The 22195-nt window shown below is 47.4% G+C and overlaps 1 protein-coding gene across 4 annotated transcripts; it reads right to left on the reverse strand.

The window, feature by feature from the left end:
- Nucleotides 1-3443: 3443 nt before the first annotated feature.
- Nucleotides 3444-13132, reverse strand: LOC310767585 (START domain-containing protein 10-like). Of its 4 annotated transcripts, none has more exons than XM_083624768.1 (7): nucleotides 13015-13132; nucleotides 12201-12397; nucleotides 7452-7599; nucleotides 6549-6652; nucleotides 5455-5572; nucleotides 4762-4814; nucleotides 3444-3886 (listed from the first exon to the last, which is right to left on the reverse strand). In XM_083624768.1, the coding sequence occupies exons 1-7, from the start codon at nucleotides 13115-13117 to the stop codon at nucleotides 3674-3676; spliced, it is 936 nt and encodes a 311-aa protein (XP_083480894.1). In that variant the 5' UTR covers nucleotides 13118-13132; the 3' UTR covers nucleotides 3444-3673. The 4 variants fall into 4 exon arrangements, with proteins under 4 accessions (XP_083480894.1, XP_083480896.1, XP_083480895.1 ...); XM_083624770.1 differs by lacking the exon at nucleotides 13015-13132 and adding an exon at nucleotides 12872-13005 and having other exon boundaries at nucleotides 12201-12393; XM_083624769.1 differs by lacking the exon at nucleotides 13015-13132 and adding an exon at nucleotides 12872-13005.
- Nucleotides 13133-22195: the final 9063 nt, after the last annotated feature.

The following is a 22195-nucleotide window of genomic DNA, read 5'->3' on the forward strand; positions in this document are numbered from 1 at the left end:
GGTGGGGCTGAGGCTGGTTTGGATTCCCCAAACAAAACATCCTGTGGGTTGCAGCAAAGGCTAATCTACATAATTTGCCCCCTCAGCCACCATCCAGATAAAATTCAGTGCTAAATTGCACACAAAAGCCTTCCATGCAGCTGCGCTTTAAAGCATTTTAAAAATTATTATTTTTGGAATGAAATTGGATGTGAGTTGGGGAAGAGTAGGAACTCATCTCTTTGCTGGTGTGATGTCTATCAGTGGGATTTGGATCTGAACAAATGGTAGATGGGTTTAGCTAATCTCAGGCCTAGCAGCAACTTCCTGTTTCCTTTCCAACCAATCTCAGGACACTGGGAGGCTCCCTGAGTCACAGGCCAAACAGGAAAGCTCCCCAGCTGTATTTAGTGGGACCCCTCCTCCATTCACGAGCCACCTCATTTCCTGGATGTCTTTGCTGGGTCTCTGAAAAAGGATTGTCTTGCCTTCCCTACTCCTACTGGAAGAGTGCTGCTGTTAACCGCCAACTAAACTGAACTCTGTTCTGGGCCAAAATCCTAAATCAAGAAGTTGTCTCAAAATCTGTGCTGTTGTAGTATTCTGCATATCAGCGAGTTGGGGGGTTGGTTTCACTTCCTTAGCTTTCTATATACCGTATTTTTCGCTCTATAACACGCACCTGACCATAACACGCACATAGTTTTTAAAGGAGGAAAATCCGTAGGCATGCCACCCGTAGGCATACCCTCCATAACACGCACAGACATTTCCCCTTACTTTCTAGGAGGAAAAAAGTGAGTGTTATGGTGCAAAAAATACGGTACATCAGCTTTCTATATACAGTGAGATTTTTTCCTAGCAGGGAATGAATGTTGGACTCTGATAGAAAAGAGATGTTCCTATTCCCCTCACCCTCATACAGAAGCTGTGCCTTTAAATAATAACTTGAAACTGATTCACACTGAATGAATATTAATTCTTTATACAGACATAATTTGCTGTCTGCATCTGATCTGGGAAGGTCCCTTAAATGGGGAAGCACAGATAATTCCTTGTTTCTGAGTCTAGAAATCCAGTTCTGATTTGCTACTTACGAGACTGGTGAGTCATGACTGTGATTCTGAGCCAGTGTGGGAGGAGATTTCATGAAAGCCTTCTTCGCCACCACTGTTCGTGGCCCTGGTGGTGACTTTCTTCTCCAATGCTGTTCAGTCAGCAGTGCTACCTCTCTGATCTCTTTCCCCCTTCTCTCTCTCTCTCACCCCCCTGAGGAAAGGTCTCTGTTTCAGTTCCCAATGGCATCTGAGTGGGTCATGGCATCATGGAGCGGGTGGCGCTGTGGTCTAAATGAGAGCTAGTGTGGTGCAGTGGTTAAGAGCGATAGACTCGTAATCTGGGGAACCGGGTTCGCGTCTCCGTTCCTCCACGTGCAGCTGCTGAGTGACCTTGGGCCAGTCACACTTCTCTGAAGTCTCTCAGCCCCACGTACCTCACAGAGTGTTTGTTGTGGGGAGGAAGGGAAAGGAGAATGTTAGCCGCTTTGAGACTAGTGCCGCTTCGGGTAGTGATAAAGCGGGATATCAAATCCAAACTCTTCTTCTTCTTCATCTGCAGGTAGGGCTGGGAGAAGCTCATGCCTGAAACCATGAAAAGCGGCTGCCAGTCAGTGCAGACAATCCTGAGCAAGATGGACCCATGGTCTGACTCACTACAAAGCAGCTCCCTATGTTCCTATGTTGTTCATGTGTCACATTCCACCTTATAGCACTTTACAGATGCAGCAAGTTAAAATTCCTACTTTTAACACAAGCTTTGCTTATCAAGGTTGACAAAAGGTTGCCTTGTGCGTGTTTTGCTGAGAGCTGTTAAACTGCACATGCTGAGAGTGTTGCTTCTTGCTGTTGTATGTTTGTATCATGGAGTGGGTGGTGCTGTGGTCCAAACCACCGAGCCTCTTGAGCTTGCAGATTGGTGCTCAGCCCCAGATTCTGCCAACCTAGCAGTTCGAAAGCACACCAGTGCAAGTAGATAAATACATACCAGTGCGGTGGGAAGGTAAAAGGCATTTCCATGCACTCTGGTTTCCATCGCAGTGTCCCATTGCACCAGAAGCGGTTTAGTCATGCTGGCCACATGACCCGGAAAAGCTGTCTATGGACAAATGCTGGCTCCCTTGGCCTGAAAAGCGAGATGAGCACCACACCCCATACAGTTGTACCTCGGGTTACAAACACTTCAGGTTACAAATGCTTCAGGTTAGACTCCACTAACCCAGAAATAGTACCTCAGGTTAAGAACTCTGCTTCAGATGAGAACAGAAATCGTGCTGCGGCGGCGGCAGCGGCATGGTGGCAGCGGGAGGCCCCATTAGCTAAAGTAGTGCTTCAGGTTAAGAACAGTTTCAGGTTAAGAACAGACCTCAAGAACGAATTAAGTTCTTAACCCGAGGTACCACTGTAGTCACCTTTGACTGGACTTAACTGTCCAGGGGTCCTTTTTATCTTTTGTTTGTATCATGCTTTAACTGCTGGGATCTCAAGGAGTATAACTGTCTTCCTTTCCCCATTTTTTATCTTTACAACAGCCCTGTGAGGTGGCCTCAGCTGAGAGTTCGTAGTTCAGATAGCAAAGTTTGAAACTGCACATACTTACAATATTTTTTCCTTGCTGTTGTTTATCAATTTGTCAGGGTTGGCCAACTTTATTATTATTATTATTATTATTGTTTTGGTATCTTGCAGTAGGTAACAGAATTATAAAATGTTGCATTTAAAACAATGGGGGCTGCTTTTCTGGGATTGTACAGGTTTGTTTTTCTTTACACAATCTGTGAATGGCATTATGTATTTGTATGTGACTTTTCCTTCCAAGAGTTCATGGTCATGTATATCTATCCTGCCCTTCCCATTTGCAACAGCCCTGTGAGGTAGGCCAGGCTAAATTAATATATGTGCATAACTAGCAGCTTTTGCTAATAGATTACAGAGGGAGGAATGCAGGGGCCCCAATCCACATACAGTGTACCAGGCCCAAGTTATCCCATTGGCATCTGTGGCTTAGCATTATGTGTGAAGGCCACCTCCCAGCCATCCTGGGTCCTGTGCCGCCTGAGGGCAGGGTGCCGCATTCCACACTTACAATACGTAATGTCAACTTTCAGTGAATAGTCCAAGACACTGCTAGTGGGATTGTCCCCCGAGTGCCACCAAATGGCTCTAAAAGGCTAGAATGCAAAGCAGCAAGTGAGAGAACCCCACCCCCACCGAGCTCTTGGCAGATCCACAATGATACTCTGCACTTCAGTCTGCGCAGAAAGGATACCTCAGGTCGTTGGTCCTGTGGTGTCCATTCCCATGCACTGAGATTCTGCGGACCTGTCATGGCCACCTGAAAACCATCATCCCATGCACAATTGTGGTGCTTCCCCACAAGATTCACAAACAGGGAAGGAGACAAGAGCAAACTGTGGCTACTGGTCATATATGCGCTTCTTGAAATGTAGTGCTGAACGACGCCCCTGGTGTGTCCGTGTCTCTTGGAAAGTGGGGAGTTGGAGGGCAGGGAGCTTTGTGTTCTGTTGGGTGGGGGTGGGGGGCGCTGGGGGGCTCTGTGAGAGCTGCTGTGTTCTGGATGGTGGAAGGCCTCATCCAGCCCACAGGACGGCGATGAGCTGTGCATCCAGATCCTGGCCTCAGGCCTCGTCGTCACTGAGGCTCATCTTGGCTTCAGACAGACCGCTCTCGTCGATGTTCTCCAAGGAGTCAGAATGTTGCAGGGAGAGCTCAGCTAGGCTAATGCTGGGCAATGTGTTCTGTTCTGGGTACAACCAAGGCTTAAAGCCAGGGTCATGCTTCCGTTTCCACTCTGGGTACTTCAGCCCTGCCTTATAGATCGTCTTCATAGCCTGTAAAAGGAGAGTAAGTTGGTACTAGCCAAAAATCTGGTTGCTGACGTGTATTGTGTTTCTGAACTGAAAGCAAAGACCCACTTTTACATGAGCAAACAGAGGCAGCAGGCTTAGGGCTGAGACAGAGATACAGTAGATGACCTCTGTGAGCATCAGGTCTTTTTGGTTCATATAGTAATAATAGTAATAGTAATAGTAATAATAATAATAATAATAATAATAATAATAATAATAATAATAATTTATATACTGCCCTATGCCAGGAGGTCTCAGGGTGGTTCACATAAAAAGATCACAGTATATAAAATAGAATTCAGTCATGGCAGACTTTCCTGCCCTCAGAGGAGGCTGATTGATAGGAAGGGCGTGGAGATTTCTTCTAAGAGCTGCCAGTTATTTAATTCCCTTATTGGGGCACACTAGCAGTTCTTTTGAGTCTCCCAGAGCAAACAATTTGGTTGAAGGGCTGGCACAGGGCAGGGCAGCCATCTCTCTCTCTTTTTGACTACATGCATCGAAGAAGCAACATCTACTTAGCCAAAGATGCTCTCTTTTATAGAAGATTGTGTTGTGTCTTATCTTTTATGAGGGAATAAGGGGAAAATACCAGAACAGTTATTATAGAGGCTTTAGCGAGCCTGAGCAAACGCATCCGCTGAGTTTAAAAGGGGAATGTTTCTCTGCTAAATTGTAAACTTGTTAACACAAGTTGGAAAGGCTATTATCAGACAATATATCCTCTCCTGCATCCCTGAACATTCCCACAAGTGTGCCAATATGGACAGTTATCCCCCCCCCCCCAGCCTGCTTAGCAACTTTCTTCAGTCATGGCTATCCTGCCACATGGATGTCCCCACACAACTCCAACTTACCTTTGGTGCCACGTACTGAGACGCTTTATTCACCACCCACTTTGGTAATGAGCCTAAAAGCAAACCAGATTCACTCGTTACCAAAAGCTGTTGCACACAAGTATCTCTGCCATGATAACTGCTGTGTTTTCCCACCATTCCTACACAGAGAAGAGCCCAGTCTATTGTGCCCCATGGGACAGGTGCGTCACCCATCGCTGTGGGTCCTTTGGCTACTCTTTGCTATCCTGCAAGGCTCCTCTCCCCAAAGAACACCCACCAGCCCCACACCTGAGATATGGTGCAAGTAGCGATGTGGCTGAATTGGCTGCACAATCAAGTTCAACTGATGGTGGCGAGTTCAGTAATGCAGGATCGGCTGAGTGAGCAGGTCCTCCATGTGGAATTCGATCACACAGCCAATCCCTGCAGAGAGCAGGGTTAAAGCCCGCCTTCTGCACACTGCCTCCCTGCCAGGCACTCGGGAAACATGGTGCCAAGGGCTTCGACTCGTGAGCGATGTCATAACAACCTCAGATGATTGCAATCTGGCCTGCTCTGCCAAAAATGGTTCCTACCTGTGCCTTAGGAAATCTCCCCTTTATTTATCGCCCTGAACCCTCAACACTGACTTGGGCACTGCCTGGAACAATTCCCCCCCCTCTCTCAGGCTTTGTCTTTTCCCAGCCATAACCTGGGCGTAAAGATGCTCACCTCGAGGGTCTACTTGGGTGAGGTAGTAAAGAATGCAGCCACTCTTGTCCGTTGCCTTGATCAAGTAGCCCGTCTGCAGGGATACGGCCCTCACACAGTCCTTTCGGGGCGGATACTTCTGCAGAGAGACCCCACAGTCTAAGGCGTGGTTCATACATGCAGTCACCGACATGAGTGTCCGCTAGAAGGGGAACTCGTGAAGGCACTGAATCACACAATAAGCCCTTTGTGGAAACAGATGCATGCTGCATGACAGCTAGAAATGATTCCCTTGACTTGGTGTAAGGCCATGGCTCAGTGCTAGAACACATGCTTTGTGTTCAGGAGGCCCCAGGTTCAAACTCCAGGCAGGTCTGGATGAGACTTGTCTGTCTCTGAAAACCCATAGAGCTGCTGCCAGCTACTCAGCCAGATAGAGCAATGGTATGTCTCTGTAGAAGGCAACTTCCTAGGTTCCTTTGAGTAAGGTAAAGGTAAAGGGACCCCTGACCATTAGGTCCAGTCGTAACTGACTCTGGGGTTGCAGCGCTCATCTCACTTTATTGGCCGAGGGAGCCGGCGTACAGCTTCGGGTCATGTGGCCAGCATGACTAAGCAGCTTCTGGTGAACCAGAGCAGCGCACGGAAGTGCTGTTTACCTTCCCACCAGAGTGGTACCTATTTATCTACTTGCACTCTGACATGCTTTCGAACTGCTAGGTTGGCAGGAGCAGGAACCGAGCAACGGGAGCTCACCCCATTGCGGGGATTCGAACCGCCGACCTTCTGATCGGCGAGCCCTAGGCTCTGTGGTTTAACCCACAGCACCACCCGCGTCCCTCCTTTGAGTAAAGGCATGCTTTTAATGGGGCTTAAAGGATTACAAATGAGGCAAGGGGGTTGAGAAAGAAGGAATTCTGTGTCTCTGCATGAGCAAAGGAAGAGAAAGGATGGGGTGGGGGGAAACCCCTTGCTCTATACCCCTTCCTCTTCCTTGCCAGCAGGGTACCAAGCCAGGGATGGCACCCATCCCTGCTTCCCATTCTGAACTGCAAGGCAGGACTGCAAGCACCACCCAAGGATCAGCTGCAAGGAGCTGAGAGCTTGTGGCTCACTGGATGTTTGACGCTGTAGTTGATGATCATGTAGTCATGGCCAAGGGGCAGCCAGGAGCGCAATGTAACAAAGTCCCTATTCTTCAGAGGACTTGGGCACCTCCCTGCAAGAGAAGAAACACGGTTAGCAAGAACATACTGAAATTAAAAACCCCAGGAGGAAATAACGCCTCACTAGAGACGTTGCCTAGAGAACATGGTTCACCCCCATTCTGTTCTGGGGACATAACACTGGCCTACAGAGATGTGTTTTGAATAGCACCATATAAATACCAAGCATTAATGAAGCAGCTCCCATGTGTGTACCTGGATCTACCTGTCCTCCTTGCTAAATGTTTTCCTGACCTGAGCAGCAAAGTATTCCCTGCTAGTTCTACCTCAGCCATTCCTTCCCCAATGCCCATTCAGAACCCCACATTAAAAGAAAAAGGAATGCCATGTTTGCATTCCATGTTTCGGGCAGACATTAGCTGAGCAAATATTCATTTTATTTAATGTGCATGGCAGAATGTAGAATGTGGCATTCTGCTCAGAAAGCCATTCAGCTGGAAGAGACCTCAGGAAACCCACTGTTACAGCACCCCTGATAGGTGGTCATCCAGCTACAGCTGAGTTTTTTGCTTTGTTTTGGGGGATGCAAGAAGCTCAGGACTAAGGGTTTCAGTGCACTGCTACCCATGGCTGCTCAGAAAGAAGTCCTGAATTACTCTCAGGTAAGTGGGTCTAGGATTGCAGGGGAGTAATCCAGTGGCATTCTCAAGATACACCAGCCCCAAGCCCAGCAGCCCCTCTGGGCACAGATGGGGACATAGCTTAGAGGCACAAGAAGTGCTTTCTTCTAGGAAGCCACATAATCTGTCAGGGGTTCCATGCCCGTCAAGTGCAAGAAGCAAGGTTGCTCACAGGAGTAATATCCAACATCTGCGTTGACAGTCAGGCGCCCAATGTCATGGGTCTCAATCATGTTGGAGTCCCACTTCTTGCGGTAACTGGTGTCATGTAGAACATCATAGAGCGTCTCTGGAGGCACATCACGGCAGACGATACGCATCTGTGTGGCAAGGAATTTGTGTGATCATGCACTGAAAAACTGCTAGCAAGCACAGCAGCTGTGTCATCAGACTCTGAGGCAAAACATTTTACCAAGGGGTGGGGCAAAGGCTGAGCAAGTGAGAGGGAAATTGTAATAAAACAAGCTAAACTTCACACCCCCTGCTTTTTTCCAGGCACGGTCTGCACTTTAAAGCTCCTTTATTTGTTCCAGATTTTTCCTCACAAAAACTTGCTCTTTAAAGCTCTATCAGAGCAAACCACTAAAAACCTGAATGGATGTTTGTCCTGACTGGCTATTAAGGAGCGGGTTTTCACAGGAAAAGCCCCAGAGCAGTAGCAACAAACAAAAGAAACACGTTTGGATGGAGCTTTTAAGCACAGATCTGTTCCTGGAAAGAATGGGGCAAAAAGTGAGTGTGACTGAGCCTTCCTTTTACTTTACACATTAATTTTCTGCATACAGGGAGTTGAGGGTTACCTAAGCTTCAGTCTGAGCTGGTACAATCCAGCAAGAGCTGTATCACGTGGCTCTTCAGATTCCATCACTGTGTTAATAGTCAGATCTTCTGTAATGAGACGCCTTAACCCAAAACAAGGTCAAGTGCACTTAGACCAAACTTTTCTCTTCAGTTGGCTTAGCTCAAACAATCCATCACAAGCAAATGTGTGGAGCAGCAGTCCATTTGGAACAGAAGCAGATAACTTGGGGAGAGGTCAATTATGTGCCAAGAAAACCTGGATTCTGAAACTTTAAAGATTATGCAAAATCAATAAAATGGCAGCTATGTGAATATTTTGTGTGATTTATTAATATAAGTGGATTTCGTTTACCGTATTTTTCGTTCTATAGGACACACCCGACCATAACACGAACCTAGTTTTAAAGGGGGAGAACAAGAAAAAAAATCTCTCCCTCTCTGCGCAGCGCCCCTTCAGCGAAACGGCGGGAGAAACGGAGCCCCTTCCATTTCTCCTCCCCCTTCGCTGAAGGGACACTGAGCAGAGAGGGAAAGCTGTGCAGTGCCTCTCCAGCAAAGCAAAGCCAGGAGAGCAAGAGGGATCAGTGCGCACCGACCCCTCTCGCTCTCCAGGCTTCAGCGAAAGCAACGCAAAGCCATGGAGCCTGCATTCGCTCCATAAGACGCACACACATTTCCCCTTAATTTTTGGAGGGGAAAAAGTGTGTCTTATAGAGCGAAAAATACGGTATTTTGTTTAGCATCTGCTGGTGTTGAACATATAACCTCTCACAATCCCAAAGGTTTTACTCTCAGTTGTGAGGTCCGACGTCTTTGCTTCTTGCAATTATATAGCACCTTCCCCTTTAGGGTGGTTTACCAGTTTCAAACACTAAAACAAATGAACAGTATAAAATTGGGAGCCGCATAGTCCTCTCAGGTTGTCTGGTGGCGGTGCAAGTGTCCTGGCCTGGGCCTCCCTGGCTTTCTTAAGGTCTTTCTTGCATGACGCAGCTCTGAGCTTCTAGTTCCCAAGGAGACGGAGAATCCCAAAGGATGCTCCAGGAGAGAGGCAGCTGGCCCGAGAGGAAATTCCTCAGCTGCTCCTTGAGGGTCTGCATCTTGAACACATCACCCAGGCATTGGAATTTGGGGGACATCCATCCCCTCTCTTCATCTCCACATGTTTAAATGTTGTTGTTCAAAGAAGCCCATCTATCCCCTCCACCAATACAAGGTGACCATGACTGGATGATGTCGTGGTGGTGAAACCCTGCAAAAAGGGAGTGAAAGAAATATGGAAATTCTCCACTCAATGTCTGGTGGAGGCAACCAAATACTTGCCACTGAGGACTCAGCTACATTAGTAAAGAAAAAGCGCTTTATATGCATTTTAACACTGTGACAACAGATGGGGCTGTAGAGTCCCGTCTTTCGCCACCGTAATTTCCCTTTATGAAGTTTACAATGCGTTTTCCTGAAACACTTTTGATGTGTCTAGATCCAGCCTGAGAAAACAATTCCAGATCTCATAAGTCTGCAGGTGGTTTCTGCCCTGAACTAGAGACCGATGACTCAGCTACATTCTTAAAGAAACAGCAATTTGAATGTGCTATAAACATGCAACACCAGATGGTGCCAGAGAGCAGGAAATTTAAAAAAACGATTTTCCATAGAGATTTATTTTCTTTTGTTAAAACAATCTAATTTCTGACTTATTTATAGCGTTTACCCCCCTATGTTTAGATCCACCTCAGATTAGTGGCGACCAAAGTCATGACGACACCTGTCACTAAAGCTGTCTGTAGGATTAAGTGCCTCAGGCAGTTGGTACTTCATGGATCTATCTATCGGCATCTATCTCAGCTCAGTTGAAAGCAATGGACTAAGATTAGCAAGATGGTATCTGCTACTCATTATCCTGTTCTCATTTTTAGTTAAATACTAGCCAGATACCGAATGAAAAGAGCTATCCCTTTTTTATACTGCCTTTTCTCTTTTTTGTGCTTATTCTTTTCTTGGTATTCATGTACAGAAGAGCTCATATTATTCCATCGGCAATCCACACACACATGGGGGGGCGGGCTGGGGGCTTTCACTGTTTGGAAACGAGACACCCAGATGCCCAATCTCCCTTGCCTGAAGATTAAATGTCTCTACACAGGAATTCTTTAGTCCAGCAGAGGAATATTTCAGATGCATGTATACCATCTAGTAGGGCCTTCCACCAACAGTGGCTGGTTCGAGAGCTATGGCCATTCCTGGACCGGGAGAGTTGGTGCCTGCCCACCTGCATGGGGGGGGGGAGCCTGGCCAGCTGACAGCACTTGGTGGGCACGAAGCAGACGCCCCACGCAGGCGCCCCCAAGCGCAGTGCGGCCTAGTGCTCCTCTCCGTGAGTGCTGGTTCCTCCAATGCCAGAAGAAAAGCCCTGGGCCAGGCCAGGCTGGGGACGCCTGCTTCGTGCTCCCTCTAAAGTCTGCACATGGGCATAGCTGTCAACTTTTCCCTTTTTTAAAGGGAAATTCCCTTATTCCGAATAGGATTCCTCGTAAGAAAAGGGAAAAGTTGACAGCTATGCACATGGGGCCAGGGTCCCTCTGGAGCACAACATGCCACTGATAGGCTGGAATTTTGATGACTGTTACATCATGTGAACAGTGTGAAAACCTCCACGTATAAGCAGCAGTGGCGTAGCGTGGGTTGTCAGCACCCGGGGCAAGGCAAGTAATTTGCGCCCCCTCACCCGTGGATTTGCGCCCCCTAACCCGTGGATTTGCGCCCCCTAACCTGTGGATTTGCCCTAACCCCAGATGTTGCGCCCGGTGCGGCCGGCCCCTCCTGCACCCCCCACGCTACACCACTGATAAGCAGCACTGATTTCACCATCAGTCTCCCTCCCTGCCTTCTACACTCTGCCCAGCCCAGTAAGTTATGAGAAAAGAAGCCATTATCTCAGAACTTTCTCTCAGCCATACAAACATTAAAGTCACAGGAATCCCTTTGAACATTCTGCTTAGAAATTCTAGACACACTTATTGAAAATAAATAAACTCCGCTAAGCACAGTGTGACTTTTTTTTTTAGTAAACATGTAAATCACAATTAACCGTTTGTTAAATAAAGAATCTTTGTGTACACAAGTAAACCAGGTTCCATTGTACAGTGGTACCTCGGGTTACATACGCTTCAGGTTACATATGCTTCAGGTTACACACTCCGCTAACCCAGAAATAGTGCTTCAGGTTAAGAACTTTGCTTCAGGATAAGAACAGAAATCGGGCTCCGGTGGTGTGGTGGCAGCAGGAGGCCCCATTAGCTAAAGTGGTGCTTCAGGTTAAGAACAGTTTCAGGTTAAGAACGGACCTCTGGAACAAATTAAGTACTTAACCTGAGGTACCACTGTATTGATCCCAGGCCTTTTAGATATGGAATAAGTAGCACCTCAGTGTCAATATGTGAGCTCAAGAAAACAATGTGTGGAGCCAGTGAGTGAAAACTGAATCAGCCTCTTTCTGAGGGCTAACCACAACTCAAAAGCTTGTGTCTTTATCTGCTATCAAATCCATATACAGTGTTCAATTCCCTTATGTCTGGGCAGGACACTCAAAAACACAGAATGAGCCTTATCTTCCCCGATATCTATCTCAATTCATGTCCAAGATACCTGAACAGGGATATTTCTGTCTGTAAAATGTGCTCGGAGGCTAAAACAGCAGAGATCCCTCACAGAAAAAAAGAAAGGGGGAGAAGAGGATGAGGAAAAGGGAATGTGAGAGCCCAAAGGATCTTCCGGGACCTCTAACATTCTAGCTGAATTGCAGTATTGCACATTCTGCAGCCTGGATTAATTTGAGAACTGAGCGCAGCAGGAGGGATGCTTGTTTTGGAGCAAACCTTTGTTTTGGAGTCCAGCATTCATGGGGCAGGAGCAGGAGAAGAGGCTCCTGGGCAAATCAGAGGGGGCAGAAAGGGGGTGGACAGTGCTGCATCATCACCCATGATTCCCAAGCCCAGGCAGGGGCCCCTGGGTGGCATTCACGTAAGTTTTACTCAGAGCAGAGCCTCTGGAATTAATGTCGTGTTCATTAATTCCAATGGGTCTACTCTGAGTAAACCATAGCTGAATGCCACCCCCTTACCTTGATTTTCTGGACAGTCTTGCTCTCCTGCTGCATTTGGGTCCACACTGCCACTCCTCCCTTGTTATACCGGCTGCTCCAGCCTTCCTGGCTTTCACACTGGTCCCGGAAAGTGCTGAAGTCGGAATCATCTGGGATGTAGGCTCTCTCTCCTTCCCCAGACATAGGTGCAGCTTCCTGCAGGGCCGCCAGGCTGCCTGAGAGAAGGAGCTGTGCAAATACCCACCCAGGCAAGAGAGGTTCCTGGCTGGCTACTGGGGAAGCTACGCTGGGCTCAGCGCTGCCCTGGCCACTTCCCTCTCTTCCTTCATAACTCTCTCTCCCCAGCTCTGTCAGGGGCCTCTCTGGGCCCCCAGCCCTGACTCTGGGAGAGAAGGAATGGCAGCGGCTGCTAGATTCAGTGCCTCCATCAACTGCATGGTGTGGGCTCTTCAGAGCCTAGACGCTCCTCTCCTGCAGAAGAGTCACGGCTGCTGCTGGCAGTGTGGATGCCTTCTCAGTCCTGCCAAAGGGCACCAGGCCCCCCCTGGGAAGCTTCTGCTATTTATGTGGATAATCTGTAAGTGCACAAACACACACAGAGCCCATTTCGGTGTTCTATCCCCAGCATTCTCCAGTGCCTCCTCCCATGCCTCTTTCCTATCCCTCTCCTAATTTCTGCTTCTCTTAACCTGCCTCTGACTTTGCCGCACTGAGTTGCAGAACCAGCTGGGCACTTGCCAGCAGCAGCAGCAGCAGCAGCAGCAGCCGCTGGGTTCAGTTCTGCAGATGGTTAATGGCCTTGTTAATGCAGGATGCAGTCTAGTCTACTTACCCTGCAATGGAACCGTTGTGGGGGAGCTAGAGAAAATTCTAGATTGTGGAATAGGGATTCTGGAACAGGGAGAAGGTTGTGGGGATTGCCTCACACTGGCCATTCTCCTGGCAATACATTCTGAGGCAAAAAGGAAATTCCAGATGTACCGGAGCATAAAGGGAGGCGTTTTCAGATTGTAACTCCTTCAGCTGTGACGAAGCTAGAATGTTGTGTTCAGAGCTTTCAAAATGCTGTGGCCTTGTTAGAGATAGTGTGATGGGCTGGGTTTTGGACTCGGATACTGAACCTGAGGGATCCCAGCTTGCACAGGATTCCCCGCCTCCAGAACCAGCTGAGCTGGGGCATGAGCCTGAAGGGTCCTCACCTGTGCTGGAGCCTCAGGTGCAGACATCAGCTGACTCTGCTCTGGCTCCTGAGGTGATGGAGGACCCATTGCCTGCAGGTGCTCCACTCTCAGCCCCATCAGAGGAAGCTGAGGTTGCCTCTGGGTCCGGTAACCCTCCAGCCTCTCCTGAGCTGCAGCGGCTCAGGGCAGAGAGGCAGAGGGAACTAAGTTCCTGCAGGAGGAGTGCTTGCCTCCAGGCCAGGAGAGGCGAGTCACCAGAGGATCGGGGCTGCCCTATGCCTCGGGGCAGATAAAAGCCCCAAGTTGTGGGAGCAACATTGTTGGTTGCTAGTTCCTGCCTGAACTCTGTCCTGCTTTCCTGCCTGAGCTCCTGACCCGCCCTGGTTCCCTGCTTGCTTGCATGCCTGTCCCTGACTTCACCTGACTCTTTGCCCTGCACCCAGCTTCAGCTACTAGGGACTGCCTCCACGTGGCATCTTTGACCATGGACCGGACTTGGACCTCACCTCTTGGGTAACCCACGGGACCAGCACAGTTAGGGATGTACCCGACCCAGGAAGAGGAGATCCCCTACTCCAGATCTGAGTGTAACAAGGCAGATGCAGCAGGAGGCAGTAAGGGACCCCCATCTCAAAAGACCCTTGAATCAAGGTTTCCTGCTAACAGTCCAGCAAGACCAGTTTTGCTCGTCACAATATTAATCACAATGTTCACAATATCGCAATACTAACCACATTGAGAAATCACAACAAGCAGAAGTAGGGATATCCAATGATTAGCAAACTCGTTTAGGTGTTGATACGAGTATTTTGAGAAACATTTCAATAGCAGTATATATATTTTTAAGGTGCATATCCACAACAGAGCTCAGGTTTCTGAAAGTTATGGTGAGCAGGGAAGCAGTGATTGAGTGGAGGGGCAGCGCAGTGTGTCATCCAGTAGCCTGGATAAACTTCAAAGCACTCACGTGTGGACAAAGATGCATGAATGCACACATGGAAACAGCCCAGGTATGCAATTGCACCCTGCTGTGGACACAGCCTAAACTCCACCATGTTCAAGGGGGCTGATTCCCAGGCATGTGTCCACAGGACTACATCTGAAGCTGCTTTCAAGGGAAGCCTGTGATTGCACCAGCGTAGAGGCTTCCCTTGCAGTGCAAAGGGAGGGGGTGAACCATGGGCAGGGGGAGAAAGGGTTAAACTCTCTCAAACGCACCTGCTCAGGATCCTGAAACTGCTTTGGCTTCCCTAAGTCTGCTAACTGCATCACAAAGCAGGCATTTCCTAGGCCCTGGCAGCAGGCTCGTTACTTGCTATTTTTCTTTCTTTCTTTTTTTAAAAAAAGATTACTTTCAGAGAAAAGGGCTAATATGGAAGCAAGTGAAGATAATAAAATATTCACTTTCTGTGCCAAAGGTTTCAGTAATGCTGTTGCTAATTCTAGGATATCTCCTGCAGGTGGCACCTGTGCTGAGTGCAGACTCCAGAGAAACACAAAAGATGCTTAATGCAGCCGCCAGGAGGAACAGATTTGGTGAGAATATTGCCTGCAAGCGCTGCTCTTCTTGGGATGACAAATTGCTTAATGAATGTCCAAGCCAAGTGCTTTGCACAGATTGCTCGTAGGCTGTGGAAGAACAAAACTCACATTTCACAAAAGACTTGGAGCTCATTGCAAAAAAATCAAAAAAAAAAAAAAATCACAGCAATACACACATCCAAGATGATTAATTGGACCTGCTTTTTTTAAATAATACAGCTTCCCAGCTTAAACCTGTTTTAAACCTTGTGAGAAATAGTAATACCGGAAAAATTCAAAGGAGGAGGAGAACTTTTCCATCTGCTTGTTCTGCTTCTAATTGCCACATTGTTTGCCTGGGGTTTCTGTAATTAACTAGACAGCCCTTCTAGTATACTATACAATCCACAAACCAGAAGATGAGAAACCATATGCTGCTCTATGTTTTAAGACATGATTTTCCAAACCTAAATTAAGTATTTAAGGTTGGGGGAATCTTTTGCAGTCTGAGGGCCACATTTCTCCATGAGCTACCTTCCAAGGTATTCTTAAAGGTAAAGGACCCCTGACAGTTAAGTCCAGTCGTGAACGACTCTGGGGTTGTGGCGCTCATCTCGCTTTACTGGCCGAGGGAGCCGACGTTTGTCCACAGACAGTTTTTCTGGGTCATGTGGCCAAAATGACTAAGCCACTTCTGGTGAAACCAGAGCAGCACACGGAAATGCCGTTTACCTTCCCGCTGGAGAGATACCTATTTATCTACTTGCACTTTGACATGCTTTCGAACTCCTAGGTGGGCAGGAGCAGGGACAGAGCAACGGGAGCTCACCCCGTTGCGGGGATTCGAACTGCCGACCTTCTGATAGGCAAGCCCAAGAGGCTCAGTGGTTTAGATGACAGCGCCACCTGCATCCTAAGGTGGTCCTTAGGTGGCAACTATGGACAGTCTCCCACAAAGAAACTTGCCTGATTAGTTCAACAATGGAATCCTCTATTTAGATTTTAACCCTTGCTGGATCGAGGACCCCAGAAACTAGAAGGGGCTTAGGTGTCATACAGACTAACCCTGCAAACTCAGGGCAAGCCGTAGGCTCAGTGGTTTAGACCACAGCGCCACCCACGTCCCTGTGTGGTATTCTTAGGATCATATCATTGTAGAGCTGGAAGAGAACCTGAGGGTCATCTAGCTCAACCCACGCAATGCAGGAATCTCAGCTAAAGCATCCATGGCAGATGGTCTTCCAACCTCTGCTGAAAAACCTCCAAGGAAGGAGAGTCCACAACCTCCCAAGGTAGACCATTCCACTGTCAAACAGCTCTTACCATTAGAAAACTCTTCCTGATGTTTAGTTGGAATCTCCCTTCTTGTAACTTGAAGCCATGGGTTTGAGTCGTGCACTCCAGAGCAGGTGAAAACAAGCTTGCTCCATCTTCCATGTGTCAGCCCTGAAGATATTTGAACATGGCTGCCATGTCTCTTTTCTGTCTCCTCTTCTCCAGGCTAAACATACCCAGTTCCTTCAAGTGCTCCTCCTAAGGCTTGGCTTCCAGACCCTGGATCATCTTGGTTGCCCTCCTCTGCACACATTCTAGCTCGTCAACATCCTTCTTAAATTGTAGCACCCAGAACTGGACATGGGACTCCAGGCATATCTTCTGCCCTAGATCCTTGATAACTGCTGTCTCTTGGAGTAGACAGTTCTGGGTTAGATGGACCAATATTCTGACTTAATAGAAGGCAGCTTCACATTATCCCTGAAACTGCATTGGTTTTGAGATCCTTTTTAAATATGAAATTGTTTTATATGTGCTTTTATTGATAAATTGCTTTGAGATTATTCATAAATGGAACACACACACACACACACTGTATTATGGAAGGCTTAGGAGAACACTGGCCATCATAAACTTTATTGCTTAAATAAAAATGAAACCATCATCTAGGACCTTGAGCTTGTTTGGAGGTTCTAGGCAAATGGCACTGCCATCTAGTGGCTAAGTCACAGTTAGTTTATGCCACAACGTTTACCAATCATTTTGGAAAGTGGCTAACAAATCTCAGCCAAGGATGAAGGCCAAACAATGGAAGCATGGGGTGTCCATGATTAAAAAAGAAATCCAGGAGATATAATCATGGCTGTCCTGCACAGCAATTTACATCTGAAAAAAGAACAATAAAACCAGTTTTTAAGAAACCTAACTTTTAAAAAGCAGAATCATCATGAACAAAACTCTGGAGATAAAGGCAGTATAAAAGGATAGAATCAGAATGGGAAAAGGCCATGATGCCAATCAAGTCCCATCCCTTGCTCAGTATAGGAGGGCAATGCAGGATGCAACTTCTATCTCCAGCGAAGGTGAGGTGAGCACTTTCCAAAGCAGGTGTCTTCCACTGTTGAGCTGTAGGAAGTTTCTTCTTCTGTTCAGTTGAAGTCTACTTCATTGTGGTTTTCCTCCATGGGCTCTAGTCCTGCCCTGTGGAACATGCCTGCTCCACCTGCTGAATGACAGCCCTTCAAGATATTTGAAGGCCACTATAAGATTAAACTGTGAGATATAGATTTGAAAAGGGAAAGCTTGTTGGATGGAGGGAAGTCATAAGCTCGGCAGAGTGGTAGGGAATGAGATTGGTAGGCGTATATTGGAAATTATTGTTTATTGTTTAAAGTGAAAGTTTATTAAAAATTATATTTTAAAAAAAGATATTTGAAGGCCACAATCATAGCTCTCCTTAAAAGTCTCGTCTCCTGGCCCAATGCTTTCAATCATTCCTCATAGCACTTCCAAAACGATGACCATCTTGACCTCCCTCCTCTGGACATGCTCCGGTTTGTCAATGGCCTTTAAAACGCAAGCTTTAATGCTGGATGCAGTGCTCCGGATGAAGCTTGACCAGCCCAGAATGAAGTTGAACAATTACTTCTCACGATCTGGAGTGGCGTGTCTGGTTTGACTTCTGAGGACTCCGTGCCTCGCACCAGGTCAGGGCTCAGCAGGACAGCTGTTTTCTGGGGCAGGGAAAACATTGTCCATAATTTCCAGGTAGCCCCACTTCCTGGAATGTCTTGGAAGTGACTCAATGTGATATGATTTGTCATCACGCCTGAGCTGGTAGGAAGCCTTTTAAAGTTGAAAAGGCAAAGGGGAAAAATGGAACTCCTTTGGCCGCCTCCTCTTCCGAAAAGCCCAGAGACATTTCTCTCTTCTCCTGCCCCATAATTTTTCAAAAGGGCTTCGGTTTGTCCTTCCCACCCAAACGATTGGTCAAGAGACATTTCTTCCACTGCTCGAGCTTCAAAGTGCAATTTATTCACACAGAGGCCTCAAATCACCTCCTTCTCATAACTGATGGCATGTCAGGGAATTCTCCAGCTGTTTCCCTGCCTCTCCTGAACTATGAGTCATCTGCCTAACCAAAGGTACGGCTAAGCTGGCATTCATGAGTTATGCATGTCTAGGAAGACAGCCCTGATTTACATAACTTGACATACTGCATGCATGCACTTAAAGCCTGCCACAATCTTTTTGTGAACCAAATCAGTGTTTCATAATGCCAATTAAAAACCACAGTATTATTGCAAGAGGCAAACTCCAGCACATTCCTATACTGCACCCACCTAGGATAGCCCTGTGTAGGAGGCGAGCTGAATCGTTCCCATGAGAAACTTGCCTGGTACGTGTTCACATGGTACTGAACCTGACCCATTCCCATAGCAACAATTCACCAGCTTTTGAACTGGAGACATCTTGACTTAACAGCTCATGTGCTTAGCCATTATCTTATGTCACCCAAGAGAACCTCCTTCTCCTCCTTCTCCTCCTTCCAGACACCCCCTCCATTGCTTCTTCATGTCTTTTTCTCAGGACGTAGTGTCATGTACCAGTTGGGTGGTGGAACTGGTTAGTGAACTTTAAACTGGGCTGCATCAATAGGAGTATAGCATCTAGATCAAGGGAAGTAATAGTGCCACTGTATTCTGCTCTGGTCAGACCTCACCTGGAGTACTGTGTCCAGTTCTGGGCACCACAGTTCAAGAAGGACACTGACAAACTGGAACGTGTCCAGAGGAGGGCAACCAAAATGGTCAAAGGCCTGGAAACGATGCCTTATGAGGAACGGCTAAGGGAGCTGGGCATGTTTAGCCTGGAGAAGAGGAGGTTAAGGGGTGATATGATAGCCATGTTCAAATATATAAAAGGATGTCACATAGAGGAGGGAGAAAGGTTGTTTTCTGCTGCTCCAGAGAAGCGGACACGGAGCAATGGATCCAAACTACAAGAAAGAAGATTCCACCTAAACATTAGGAAGAACTTCCTGACAGTAAGAGCTGTTCGACAGTGGAATTTGCTGCCAAGGAGTGTGGTGGAGTCTCCTTCTTTGGAGGTCTTTAAGCAGAGGCTTGACAACCATATGTCAGGAGTGCTCCGATGGTGTTTCCTGCTTGGCAGGGGGTTGGACTCGATGGCCCTTGTGGTCTCTTCCAACTCTATGATTCTATGATTCTATGAAACAACAGCCTTGCTGTGTATGCCAAATTGATCAGGCCTGAGACACACAGTGCAGGAATCTTTCTTTGTAAAAGGGAATGCAAGGACGCCAGGACAAATGCAACCCCACAATCTGGGGTCTTTCTTTGCAAGAGAATATTAAAACAAATAACCAGACCAAAAATGAAGGTTCAGAGCTTTTATAATCTAAAACCAATATTACGCAGTTTGAGACCTTCTTCTTCTTTGTGAAGAAAAAAGTCATGGAAGAGACTTTTGGCATGAAGGGAGTACCCTGCTAGCACATTAACCCCAATCCACACACACACACACCAATGACAGGGAATACACAAACAGAAAGAGGGTCTTGGCCAGGAAGCTTCAAAAATAAGAAAAACAGGTAATGTGGGAGAACAAAGTGTTGTGCTCACATGCAGGGTTTTTTTTTTTTTCCAGCTGGACCGTGCTGGAACACAGCTCCAGCACCTCTCGTCCCACTGCGCCTCTGACTCATGAGAAGACCCTCCCAGGAGTGCAAAGGGGACATCTTCCTTGACCCAGAGGCGCAGCGAGGCTTTGATGAGGCTCTTCAAACTCCTGGCTAACAGCTGATGTGTGAGAAAAAGCCACCCTGTGCCTCAGCTCTGCAAGCTGCCCTGCCTCTCCAGCTGGCACACTCAAGCAGGAGGAACAGGGCAGCTTGCAGAGCTGAGGTGCAGATAGGTCTCTTTCCTGCACGCAAGCTCTGCCCACCCACTGCTGAAACTTGCCCTTCAATTCTCCTACTTATCAGTACTTTGAGCAGCACTGGACAGCTGGGCCTAGACACCATTTTTATTTCCCATAATGCTCTGCAATACAGCAACATCAGAAGCAGTGTAGGAAATTCAAATGTGGTAAGAAGACCCCACTCCAGACAGAGCCAGCCCTAGATATTTTGCTGCTAGAGGCAAAGCAGAATTGCTGCCCTCCCCACTGATGTGCGCCCTCTTTGTGCCCACTGCCACCCGCCGTCAGGCAGAGTGCGGTTGCAGGTGGGCAGCAGGCACACAGTGGAGGAGGCTGCAGCCGACAAGAATAGGGGTTGCTCCATAGAGGCTGGATCTGCTGCCCCTCCCAGCAGAGCCGTCTTTCCCATATGACTTAGAGGTGCGTTATGCATCGGCCTCTCAGGGGCACCCCAGGAGGGGGAGCTGCGCGGCTTTCCCGGCGGCCTCCCCTTTCCCTGCACGCCCACCAGCTGCGCCCTGCCAACCATAAGGCTGGCGGGCGTGCAGCTTCCCTCTCAAGCCTCTGCAGGGATTGCTCTCCCCCAGCTGCATGGGAGAGAGTTGTCCCCCCCGATGGCTGGCAGTGCGCAGCTACAGCCACCCCAACACTATCCGTGGTAATTTGGGGGCGCTGAACGGATATTTGCACCCCGGCGCTGCATCTGCTAAAGACGACCCTGCCTCCCAGATTTCTGGAGCCAATCACCCTGAGGCAGTTGCCTCCCCTCCTCTCCCTGTGGGTGGTTCCTGTCTCCAGAATCACTTGGAGTGCTGCCTTTGCTGCTTGCTGTTGTCTGCCTTTGCCAGAGCAGCCCACCCAACAGAGGCATGGGCCCACAGGATATCCCTCTGCCCTATAGCTCAAACCTATAGCTGAGCCAGATCACTTTTACGTTTTGCAGAATTCCTTGTTAGCTCTCTGGTGGCATCAAATAAATGTTATGTGGCTTTGCTATGGCAATGGTTTGCTGATGTCTCTTTCAGTGTCACATATACCAGAACCTGAAATATAAATAAGCCTGTATAGTTTCCCCACCGATATAAAATTAGTACTTTTCTCTTGGAGAAATATTAAATATTTGGAAAGCTCTTTTTCTTCAAAGATGGCAATTTTTGCAATTTATATTTGGCCACTTGGTGTCGTCCAAGTGCCATGAAGGAGAACAAAATGGAGTCCCTTCTCTGAGAACTAAAAAGACTGTGGGCTGTAAATTTCAAACCTCGCAGAAAGAACATGAAACGTCCCTTCCTGGCTAGCTGGCATCCGTCATCATCTCCACCTTGTAACCCATGACTTAAGCATGTTGGTCATCTCCCTTCAAGTTTGCTATGTGTGCTTTGCTTCTCAGACCAATTATGAATCCTTGGACTGAAAATTAAAGCTAACTGGTTGCAATAAACCTTCATTTGCTTCCACAGCACATGCCTCTCCTTCCCACTGGATGCTTCTCAAAGCAGCAGTCTAAAAACAGGCTGTGTAGCCGTGGCTGATTCAATATTGTGAATCAATCTAATAGCTTTGCCTGAAGCACACTGTACCTCTCAAGCCCACTGACAGTGTCTAGATGGGGGAAAGCCACTGTAAATATCTAGTCTTTGTAAATGAGTCTCATCGTCTTTGTTTCATGCTTCATTTCCCGCACAAGCTGAGCTCATGGTTTCTGAATCAGAGTCCAAAGCAAAATAAAAGAAAACAGGATACTGGAGCGCACTCCAGCCCGGCATGTATCTCTTTTTTTTAAAAAATAAATTTTTATTGATTTTCCAACATGAATTGAGACACTTCACAACTAACAATACATAGACAAACAAACATATAAACACGTATAATTTCATAACCTTTTTTTCTTAAACCTTATTTCAACGACTTCCCCATACCTCCCTTTCCTGCATCCCTATTTTAAACTTTTTCAGCAACCCCTAATTTCAATTACTTATGATTCAATTTCTTTGATCCTTTTTCTCTTACCCAATCATTTATCGCTGTAATTCTGTTTTACATTACCCATGACATTTTAGCACTCATTAATTTTACAACAGTTCTTAAGATAAA

Source organism: Podarcis filfolensis (assembly GCF_964270895.1).
Source record: "Podarcis filfolensis genome assembly, chromosome: 7".
Lineage (NCBI taxonomy): Eukaryota > Metazoa > Chordata > Lepidosauria > Squamata > Lacertidae > Podarcis > Podarcis filfolensis.